The 11,924-nt window shown below is 38.5% G+C and overlaps 1 protein-coding gene across 1 annotated transcript; it reads left to right on the top strand.

Annotated features, from left to right (window-relative positions):
• Nucleotides 1–223: 223 nt before the first annotated feature.
• On the top strand, nt 224–9,732 carry dmbx1a (diencephalon/mesencephalon homeobox 1a). Its single transcript, XM_062987932.1, has 5 exons — nt 224–257; nt 7,490–7,655; nt 7,854–8,032; nt 8,292–8,661; nt 9,093–9,732. Exons 2-5 carry the CDS (start codon nt 7,502–7,504, stop codon nt 9,509–9,511), a joined length of 1,122 nt encoding a protein of 373 aa, XP_062844002.1. The 5' UTR covers nt 224–257; nt 7,490–7,501; the 3' UTR covers nt 9,512–9,732.
• The last annotated feature ends 2,192 nt before the right edge of the window (nt 9,733–11,924 follow it).

The following is an 11,924-nucleotide window of genomic DNA, read 5'->3' as shown; positions in this document are numbered from 1 at the left end:
GCTCGAAGCACCAATAGAAATCCGCTCTGCCCTCAACGCGAGCTCCTTAAATTCCCTGGTGCTCATGATGGCAGCTCAGACCGACAGGAGAACCGGAGAGAAGCAGAACGTTTGTGGAAGAAGCACGAATATAAATCCGAGATATTTTAGCATGGACTGAGTGGACACTGAAACCAACACGAGCAGAAACATCAGAACAGGCTTGGTTCGAGGCTCCGGGATTTTTCCCTGCTTGTATTCTGAACATTCACACACAGGTAAGCAGAACGCAAACTTCCAAAATATGTAGAAACTTCTTTGAGACTTAGAGACCCCTGGCAAAATGGTCTTGCAAGCATATTATGTGGTATTTTTTACATCATTTGTTGAGTGGAATTACAGTATTTGAAGAGTTGCAGTTGTCAAGGATCGCACAAGGTTGGATCATCAATTCCTGATGCGTTCCAAACCGACCCGACACTTGTTGATTATCTTAAGGTTTCCTGCTAGGACAACACAGCTTTAATCCTGCATTTAACATAAATATGAAGAAATAAATCAAGTTAAGATAGAATATTAAACGTGGTTTGGATAAATGTACAGTATTTTGTACAATTCTGCCATTTGTGTAAGTAGAGCTTTGGGAAGAAGAAAGACGTTTTTTGTGAAGTTCTTTACACCTTAAAATGATCTTCTATAAGAAGGCTATAAAATGTCTTTATTTGTTGTACAATTTTAAACCGAACCAAAAAGTGTTTAAAACATAAACGTTTCAATAGAACATTTAGTATGGTCTTTGAAATGTGTGCTCTTGTAGGTTCTTCATGTTTTAAGGTTCCTGCTGCACCGTCTGCCGACAATTAGTATCACAACATATCACGATATTTAACACGAAGCTGTCATTGTGATTCACATCAAAACTTTTCAGTCAGGCTCCCCAAAGTCTGTCTGGATCTCAAAGACAACTGCTTTTCATGCTCTGGAAATTGTAAACATTTCTATAAAATGATCTAAATAACTGGCAGAGTCTAATGCCAGTATTGTATTTTGGGGTGCACTTTTGGGCGACTATAGTAAAGTGATGATTTAATATTTGCACTTGCCTACAGTGGGCTCACTGGTCTGCACTTTTGGAGAAAACCATAAATGTTCCTTGCAGATCTTCTGTAGAAATACCTGCTGACCCAGTGAATGTAACTAGAGTTTAGGAGCAGCGGCATCTTTAAGATGGTCCTTCAAACAGAACATGTTCTTTGTAAAACACTTTTAGTGCAACTAGACACAATGAATCATGCGTTAAATAGTAAAAGAAACATTTATTTATAAAGATTATAAAGGTTGTAGCTCTAGCAAGGACTGCACATTTCACACACGTGTTGCCTGTTCTAATGCAGATGATTCAGCTCCTTGGAATCAACTTCAAATCTGTGTTACAACCAAATAACACAAATAATAATTGAATATAAAAGAATAAAACCAATTATTGCTACAAAACATCAACAATGAGAATATAAGCCAGGGTGGCATGATGTGACCATGCAGGGTGATGGCAAGACTTCAGAAAAAACTTTCAACATTCAACACTAAATTGCCACAATTCAATGGTTTTGTTGCCTGTACGGTGCATGTTAATGGTTTTCTCACAGGTACAAATGTTGTTTCTAGTTGAGTTCCTAATCTGATGGTACAAATCTTGTACCCTTGAAGGGATCAGCCGTGACAAGTGTTTGCACCTTTAAGTTCGCACCCTAACATGAACTACGCTTAAACTGACAGTTACCTTTATGATTAGGATTATTATTGGGCTCATAAGTCCTGTTAAATGTACTACTGGGAGGCTGTTGTGTATTAAATGCTCACGTAATCTAAAATCTCAGTATAAATAATTGGATTTAATACCAAGCTGCCGATTCAGAAGAACAAAACTCTTAATTTTGAGGTCTCTTTCAATGAGGTTGTGAAGTGTCCAGTCTATAATTTGTACTATTTGCACGATTCTTGGGTGGGTAAAGGTGCGTAATTGGAACTTTCATTTACTTTTACTTGACAACACTAATTTAAAACCTTAAGAACCACTGCTGTGCCTTAAAAAAAGTTTCACCTTTAACATTTACTTTACAGAGAAATAAAAAAGCTTAAAATGCCACCCGTCACAAAGCAGCAACATTTCACTCTGTAGAGTACCTTTCATTTTACATTTATTGCTTTATTGCTATAAAAGTGTAAATTTTTTATTATGAATATCAATTAATAATTCTCAAACTCTATAAAGTCTCAACTGCGCAGTTTTATTATGCGCTCTTATAAATAAATCTGTCAGTTAAAACCTTAAATATTTGACTGAAGAAAACTGGTGATGGGTGTCGCATTAAATCAATTTCTACTTAATACAACTATAAAAAGTTTTATTGTTATAATTGCAGAAGAAACTATAAATAAACCACGAAATTTTGCTCCGCGCAAATTATTGTGCAACGTGCGACTTTTTAAATCTGTAGTATTTAATAGATTTCATGTATCTACAGTAGAATGTAAATACAATAAAATGTATTTGATTTTCCATTTCTGCTGTTGTATATTCTAGTAAAATACTTATTATTCATTTTTTCATTTTAACCAATTCGGGGTCAGAAAGTCGCATCTGAATTAAACTTTCTAAAGCCGCTTAAATTCACTTATTAACAATAAACACTCAAAAATACACAAAGTTCTTCAAATATAGACGCGATATTGAAGCGTTTACAATGTTCAGTGTTTAATAAATTAAGGACTACGTTTTCGTAAAAAGGTAAATAATGTGTGTTGTTTTAGTTCTTAAATTCAACATCAGTGCGCATTTTATTTTAACTGAATTGAGCTTTTAAAGGGTGTTATAATAACATCAACAAAAATAATAAAAATAACTTATTCTAAATTGTTCTGTCCATGCACAATTATATTTTATTTGTGCATTTAAACAATCTGTTTACATTAATGTGTCCAATATAAAGAAATGATATTAAAACAAACACAGAAACAAATCTGTACAGAGTTTGTTTCACGTTTCCCTAAATCTCTGTCCTTTCTGTTCTCGCCTTGTGGGACCTTGAACAGCTTGCAATGAAAATTTTGATTGACAAAATAAATATCTGTCAGACAGAAGAGCCGCTGGAGGCCATTAAAGACTCTCCATGTTTTATAATTCAGTCAGATCAAAGCTGCACTGTACACACACACATTTGCATAATGATGTTTTAATAATGTAACCATGGAGTGCAGCTTCCGCCCCGAGATACACACACCAATACACATTACACCAGTACACACTATGTACACACTACACACACATTACATACATCCAAAACACACTACATACACACTACACATTGTATAAACACACTATATCCACACTACACACACACTACATACACACTACACTGCCCCAAGCTAGAACTGGCGCAAAACAGACAACAATAGCACAAACATGCCATTAATATAAGCTGCTTTTGTGCTAAACAGGCCCAGCATTTAGCCAACGGGCAGAATAAAGAATTAGTTCAGCACGAGTAAATAAATTTAGAACAAATAAAAGACTAGTTCAACAAAACACACACAATAAAACACACTATAAACCTTAATGAAACTGAAACATTGCGTTTTAAATCAATCTTTAAATATGCGTCATAAATAAATAGACTGAATTTAAAATAAAATAAAACATCTATTTAAACTGTACAAGTGTTTCATGAAAGCTGAAGAGCAGCTGAATAAACTCAGTCTGTTGATTGTCAAACAAATGAACATAAATGAAGGAAGTTTTTAATTGACGAACCATTAATTTAATTAGAGGAACTAAAATCTAGTTAAAGGTTTAAGTGTTTCATTTAAGTGTTTAATTAGATTTATTATTTACAGCAGAATTTGGGTGATTTGCTGTGGGTTTGAGGGGGTTTCACATGAAAAGATGCTATAAGATCTTGTATATTGTAATCTTGACAAAGTTTGGTGTAAAAAGAAACAAAAGAAAACAATTATAAAATGCAAATAATAGTAATAATAATAATAATAATAATAATAATAATAATAATAATAATAAATTCAAGTTTACAATTATGGGCAGAATAAAATTATTCCACAAAATTATTTTGACAAAGTATTAAAACTATATCGGGTATTTATGTTGATTTCTTTTTATTTCTTTATGTTTGTTGAAACTGAAGTCAAGAAAAGTTTTGATTAAGGCTCAGAGTAAGAAAATAAAAATATGAAGTAAATAAACACAGTCCGCTTTTATTGCGAGCTGCTGAAGAGGCCAGAAAGCGAAAATAAAAAATACAGTTCGAGTTTGATGGATTAAGAAGATAAATACTATATATATCTTTAATTGAAATTGTAGGTTATTATTTAACTTTTTACACATTTTTATTATGTCTCTATTCTTTATATTTATAGCCGATAGTAAAAGATTTGGTTGTTTTGTCGGTATTAGAAAAATGAGCGAGGAAAAAACTCAGTAAAAGTGATAAATAAAACGATCCTATAAAATGTTTAACACATTAATCGATCGATCTATCATTAGCACTGCTCACTCAGACGCGCTGACAAGTTATCAAGCGCGCACACGTACAGGCGCACACGTTAGCGAGCGCGCACACGCTCCGCGTCCGTGTGAGCGGCGCTGATGATAGATGGCGGCCTCCGCAGTCGAAACCTATTTGCACTTCTATTAAGGACGGAGGAGGCCAAATGGGGATCAGTGTGCATATTTTATAGCCGCCGAGCAGCCCAGAGGAGCCCAGAGCAGCCCTCCATCCTTCCACCCCTCCATCCCTCCACCCCTCCACCCCTCCATCCTTCCACCCCTCCACCCTTCCACCCCTCCATCCTTCCACCCCTCCATTCTTCCATCCATCCATCTCAGCCAAAACGCTGCCCCGGGACACAGAGGGGCGAGGAGGGGGTGTGACTGGGGGACACCGAGCCCATTCACATGGAAAGACTGCGGGGGGAAAGTAAATGTTTAGCAAAGCACCTTCTGTCCTCCAGAATTAAAGCCAATTCCCACATGGGCTCCTGATCACAGGCGCTTAATAGGCTACAAGCGCCCCGCCCTAATGTCTGCTTAATAATATTTAATAGCCAAATGTCTACTTAATACATTTTAATGCATTTACCCCCCGCAAAGTGAGCTTAGGCTTAGAAATAGATTTAAATGACTGTCATGTTAAAGGTTACACATCACCCGACACCATCAATAATAATAATAATAATAATAATAGTGCCTAAAAGTTGTTATTATTATTATTATTATTATTGATAATAATTTTACTTTGCAGTTGTTTACTGCTGCGTTAACCTCATTCTTCGTATTAAAATACGAATAAAATTTAATAAAATAAACACTAGGCCAAATTAATCAAACTTTTTATATAAATCTCGTTTAACAGATAACTGTGAATTCAAGAAAATAATATGAAGCGTTGAACATTTTAATCAATTTAATCATTTAATAAAAAAACGTGTCAGAATTAATCTCAGGTTACACTGATTAATTTATTAAACTAATAAGAAAAATCCATCAACTCGTTTTTGTTTTTTTATTAAATGTTAAAATAATAAAAAATAATAATAACAATAATAGTAATACGGATAAATTATGAGAACAGAGATCAGGACAATTTGTTTTCCTTTATTTAAATATGATTTAAATATTAATACATGTAGCATTACAATTGGTTATGAAATTGACAAAATGCAAAGGAAAACAAAGGACGTTTAGATTTCTATTTAATGCTTAAATTAATTAAAATGTATAAAATAAATGCTTTGGCAAATTCCGTTTAAAATAAGGTCAAAATTATTATTATCATTATTATATTATTATTATGATGATGATTAATATGATATATTATCATTATTATTATTATTATTATTATTACTATTAAAATTATTGGACAATTAACATGGCAATATTTATAATTATGAGATAAATCTTTTTTTGTTTGTTTTTAAAGATTTTAAACAAAAAATCATTTGCCGCTTAAATATTTATTTGTGTATTTGTTTTATTTTACTTATTTAAAATCTATTTATTTGCCTCTTAAATTTGCCCCTTCAGCTCAAAGGACTTTAAGAGGGTTAAATAAAAGCATTAAAAATCATGACATGGGGTGCAGGTCCTGGCTCTGCCCTGTCTGGATGTGTTAAGTCGTAACACTGGGATGCCGCTGCTTCGCCCCAAGACATTTAACAGAACCAGTCGGGGAATCAGGACTTTTTCCTCACTAATAAGATCTGGTTTCCACTTTTCTACCTTCACCAATCTAATAAAAATAATAATACAGATCTAATACATATCTAATCACACCTCCAGGCTTTCATATCACCTACAGAATCAACAGCATGATACCACACACACCTATTAAAATCTGCTCCTATAATCTGAACAGATCCTCTGATGGATTAGTTACAGTAATTTGTCTGATTGATGCACATTCCAGTATAGACACAAGTGCTAATTGCACCAATTAGGTTCCGTATCTGAGTAATGGACTGGAGCAGCCAATAATGGGAAATTAATGAACAATCGTATATTTGGTGATACATTAATTATAGTATTAAAGTGTCATTCAGCTCGGGAAAAACACTGTATAAATTACACATATTATTATTATTAATATTATTGATGGCATGGTGCTTTTTTCTTATGTCTATAGCAGTTGTTTTTAAATAATGTCTAATTTGTTTAATTAATGAAATAAGATTACAGTTACTGTAATAAATAATAATTAAATATAACCTTATATATATATATATATATATATATATATATATATATATATATATATATATATATATATATATAATTCAGGTATTGAGTGTTAATGTGTCCTGTTAAACAAATCGTCTAGTACAGGTACCATCAGAGATGAACTGCAAATAGAATAATTACTATATTATTATAATACTTATTATTTATATTATTCCTTTATTTTTATAAGTCTTATTATTATTATTTTTAATATTTATTATTTAATATTTATTATTTACTAATTAGCATTATTATACTTACTTATACTTATTATTATTGTTATTACTATATATTTCATGTTATTATTTTAAGCACACACTTCTCTAGAACCATTACAATTTCCTATACTGAATTAAGCTGAACATCAGCAAACCATCATTCCACCTCCACCAGACTTCACAGTTTGCATTATGTATTTAATCAAGTGCCATTTAGCCAATAGAGAACGTTTCTGCTGTCCAAAGTCTAACGGCAGTGTGTTTTACACAAGTTGATCGTGGGCTTGTAGTGATCCTCAAACATAAAAACTCACTCCATGAACGTTCTGACCAACAGGCATAGGCAGTTTGAAACTCAGTAGTAATCATTTCAACCCAGTGTTTGTCTGTGAAGATGCACCATGTAGAACGTACCAGTCAAGCTGGGATTAAATGCAGATGTTAGAAATGCGGATGTTTACGAGCACATCGCTGTAGCTCATCTGTCTTTATCTTTGAGCAGATTTTGGGCATCATGCAGCACTACGGTGTGAACGGATACTCCCTGCACGCCATGAACTCCCTGAGCGCCATGTACAACCTCCACCAACAGGCGGCGCAGCAGGCACAGCACGCTCCCGACTACCGGCCATCCGTACACGCCCTGACCCTCGCAGAGAGGCTAGCTGGTGAGTGCCAGTCTCACTTAAACATGTTCAGTTCCCACAACGACATCCGTGTCTGACAATGCAAGATTCTTCAAATAGTTGCAAGATTTGGAGTCGGTCCTGATACTCCTAAATGTACGACGTAATGAATGTAGCCTCATCGTACGTCTGATTAAACAGATTTCTTTTCTCTCCTCAAAAACGGCTGTGCATTTCAAGATATAATTCTGGAGGCTCGTTACGGCTCTCAGCATCGCAAGCAGCGGCGCAGTCGCACGGCGTTCACCGCTCAGCAGCTGGAGGCCCTAGAGAAGACCTTCCAGAAGACGCACTACCCCGACGTGGTGATGCGCGAGAGGCTCGCCATGTGCACCAACCTGCCCGAGGCGAGAGTCCAGGTGAGAGCGCAGATTATCTCAAGGCGGTTTATATAGTATAAAGGTGTTTGCTAGAAGGTTGCGTAGGGGTTGGTGTGCTGTTTCTTAATAGTTATGATATCTTGTGAGAATGTGTGGCGAGGTGGTTGACATTGTTTCATCGGTGGTTGTTAGGGTGTTGCACAGTGCTTTAGAAGTTATTTCAGGTGCTGCTGTAGTGTAACTGGTGGTTGCAAGGGTATTTCTACATCCCATTTCCTGATCCTGTTGTTTTTTTAAGGTTTGGTTCAAGAACCGGCGAGCAAAGTTCCGTAAGAAGCAGCGCAGTCTGCAGAAGGAGCAGCTGCAGAAGCAGAAGGATTCGGCCGAAGAGACGCTGAGCGAGAAAAACGAATCCCCGTCTGGTGTAACCCTGGACAATCCCGTTCCCCCGTCGTCCACCTCCTCTTCCTCCTCCGCCGAGGCCGAGGGGCCGTCTGAGCTGAGCGTGGAGCTCAACGTCACTTCGGCCGAGCAGTCGGGAAGCGAGTCGGCTACAGAGGACGCCGCCACCGACCGGGAGGAGGAGCTGAAGCTGCACCATGACACCACCAAACCAGAGAAGTCCGGGAGTCTCTCGCCCCCCTGCAAGCGGCTCAGTCCCAAACCAGGTACGAGTACTCCGCGGAATGTGCCGAAAGTAAATTTGTTTTTATTATCTTTTAATAAACATACACTATACGGCCAAAAGTATTCGTACACCTGACTGTGAGCTAGTCGGACGTCCAGTTTCAAAAGCAAACAGTATTAAAGCAGAGTTACATCTGTGTGAACTTTTCAGCTAGAACAGCAGCCACTCTTCTGAGAAAGCTTTTCACAAGACTTTGAAGTATGTCTGTAGGGATTTGTGCCAGTTTTGGCCTTCCCTAAACTGTTGGAAGCATAGAATTTCCTTTATATAACATTCATTTATGTTTGAATCTGTTGTGGCTCAAACACATGAATTCAATAATTAGAAGGGGCGTCCCAATACTTTTGTCCACATATGTTTGTATGTGTATTCAGTAGAGCACAAAATGACGTCATTTCCTCTTCCTTCCAGATTCTCCGCTGGCCTCGCCGTCCATCACGTCCTCGTCGGCCAGCGCGAGCGGTGGCGTCTCTCAGAGCCACTCGTACTCGTCGTCGCCGCTCAGCCTGTTCCGCCTGCAGGAGCAGTTCCGCCAGCACATGGCCGCCACCAACAGCCTGGTGCACTACCCGACCTTCGACATGGCCGCCCCCTCGTCCCTGCCCTACCTGGGCATGAACGTGAGCGTGCCGGCGCCGCTGGGCTCGCTGCCCTGCCAGTCGTATTACCAGTCTCTGTCCCAGCACGCCCAGCAGGTGTGGAGCGGGCCGCTGCTGCAGGCCTCGGCCGCCCTGCCCCCCCACAACAGCAAGACCAGCAGCATCGAGAACCTGCGGCTCCGGGCCAAGCAGCACGCCGCCTCGCTCGGCCTGGACACCCTGCCCAACTGAGCGGCCCGACCTGCTCCACCTCGTCCATGCCCACATGAGCCCGTCAAACCCAGGACTGCATCAAAACGACTGAATCTTCAAAACTGAAAAGCTGTGTCTGCACCGAGATTCCCAACATGAGGACTCACTCAGTCCCAAATAAGAGACTCAAAATGAGGGACTCGCGCAGAACTAGCATTATAGACGCTAGCTCTTAAAGAAATACACGTCTTCAGATAAATAATTGCTCTAAATAATATTCCACCATGTATTTCCTGTTGTATTTTTGCTGAATATCCATTTTTCCAGACGAACACCCCCCCCCCCCCCCCCCCCCCCTCAAAATACAAGTTTAAGACACCCACCACCCCACCCCAAATTCAGTCCAATTAGAGAAAATAAACATTCATTAAATAAATATACCATCTCTTTATGGGCAAAAGTATTGGGACGCCCCTTCTAATTTCAAATCACCTTTCAGCCACAACAGTTGCTAACAGGTGTAATAAATCAGTCATATAAAGGAAATGCACCAACAGTTTAAGGAAGGCCTGTTCCGTTTGATATAGCTTGATTTGAGGAAACTCCAGCCCTACTCAACAGCTTGGAGGTTTTCTTGACAAATACGCTGTCATCTATTGAATGAACGGGCACAAATTCCCACAGACATGCTTCAAATTCTTGTGGGAAGCCTGGCTTTATTTTAATAGCACTTGCTTTTGAAATGAGGTGTCCAAATACTTTTGGCCATATAGTGTGTATATACAGTATATGCAGGTTGTTACTTTCCTACTTGAGCAGCACATAGATTTGATTAAATTATTTTATAGTCTCGAAATATTCTAAATATAATTTATATAGTACATATATACATATATATAACTTGTTAATGTTGCAAACGACACCTTTAAAAGCTCCAATTTATCGCCCCCGTATTTCTGTTTCAGTCAGACCCGTTTACATTTACATTTTCAGCATGTAGCAGACACTTTTATCCAAAGTGACTTACAGTTGTGACAGTATACAGTCTAAGCAATTGAGGGTTAAGGGACTTGCTCAAGGGCCCAACAGTTGCAACGTGGCAGTGGTGAGGCTTGAACCGGCAACCCTCTGATTACTAGTCCAGTACCTTAACCACTAGGCTACAGCTGCCCTAGATTGTTTTACATCCCCGCGTAATAAAACGTCCACGCCGCTTTAATTCAATTAGTCCGCCGTTCAAACGACACGTCCCATAATTCCACTCATAAAATGTAAAGCCAGCCTGCTTAATTAATCCCGACTAATTTACCTGCATAACGGCCTCCGTCAAACCGCCCGCAAAACGGCGGCCTAATTAGGAAATCATTCCGTGACTCCATATGCTGAGCGTTTAATTACATTTGGCCCAGGGCTGAGGCGGCGGCGCAATTACGATCCACGCGTGTCGTTTTTTTGTAAATTCGGGGCGTGTTAGTAACGTGGGCTGATCAGCCAAGACGAGACGAGCCGAGTCGAGCCGAGCCGAAACAAGCCGAGTCGAGCCGAGCGGGTTTAAATTAAAGAGCGCTGTGTTAGTGAGTTTGTACCAGCAAAACCACTTTCCACAGCCCTCACTGGGATGTTGCCACAGTGTTTAATACAGCGAGATGTTTACGCCTCCAGAGATACACGAAAAAATACATCCAGTTGGTAAAAATACACTACATGGACAAAAGTATTAGAACGCCCCTTATAATTATAATTATATATAATAAAAATTCATGTGTTTCAGCCACATCAGTTGCTAACAGTTGTAATAAATCAATTATATAATGGAAATCATATGCTTCTAGTTTTGCAGCAACAGTTTAGGGAAGGTCCTTTCCTGTTCCAGCATGACTGTACCCCTGTGAAGCTCTATAAGATCTACATTTTTACATTTACATTTTCTGCATTTAGCAGACGCCTTTTATCCAAAGCGACTTACAGAACTGTGACAGTGTATTGTCTAAGCAATTGAGGGTTAAGGGCCTTGCTCAAGGGCCCAGCAGTGGCAACCTGGCAGTGGTGGGCCATTACTAGTCAAGTATCTAAACCGCTAGGCTACAACTGCTCTACACCACCACTGGGAGGAGTTGGAACCCTGATTGACAGCAAGGCCTTCTTGTTCAACATGGGTGCCTATATTATATTTGAATAGGCATTAATTCTCCTAGGCACACTCCAAAATCTTGTGAAAAGCTGTAACAAAAGAGTAAAGACTGCCACTGTCTTCAAAAAGAGGGTGTTGGTGCTACCATATCAATGCCCGTGTTTTTAGGATGGGGTGTCCGAGGTGTCTGGATACTTTTGGCCATGTAGTGTGTCTAAAAGTTGTGCTTGCAGGTTTTTTGTTTGTATCATTGAAAACGTTTTGAGGCCAAACGTTTAAACTTGCTGTGATGTTTTTTTTTTTTTTGTCGTCTTCTGCCCC

The sequence above is a fragment of the Trichomycterus rosablanca genome, chromosome 25, assembly GCF_030014385.1.
Source record: "Trichomycterus rosablanca isolate fTriRos1 chromosome 25, fTriRos1.hap1, whole genome shotgun sequence".
Taxonomy (NCBI): Eukaryota; Metazoa; Chordata; class Actinopteri; order Siluriformes; family Trichomycteridae; genus Trichomycterus; species Trichomycterus rosablanca.
Note: the sequence above shows the minus strand (reverse complement) of the source record. Positions and strands in the feature narration are given on the sequence as shown.

Bases quoted from the DNA above. Each gene is read 5' to 3' on its own strand.
- dmbx1a (XM_062987932.1), top strand. From the start codon at position 7,502: ATGCAGCACTACGGTGTGAACGGATACTCCCTGCACGCCATGAACTCC. The intron at 7,656-7,853 runs GTGAGTGCCAGT...GTGCATTTCAAG, and splicing joins CCTCGCAGAGAGGCTAGCTG to ATATAATTCTGGAGGCTCGT. The intron at 8,662-9,092 runs GTACGAGTACTC...TCTTCCTTCCAG, and splicing joins GCGGCTCAGTCCCAAACCAG to ATTCTCCGCTGGCCTCGCCG.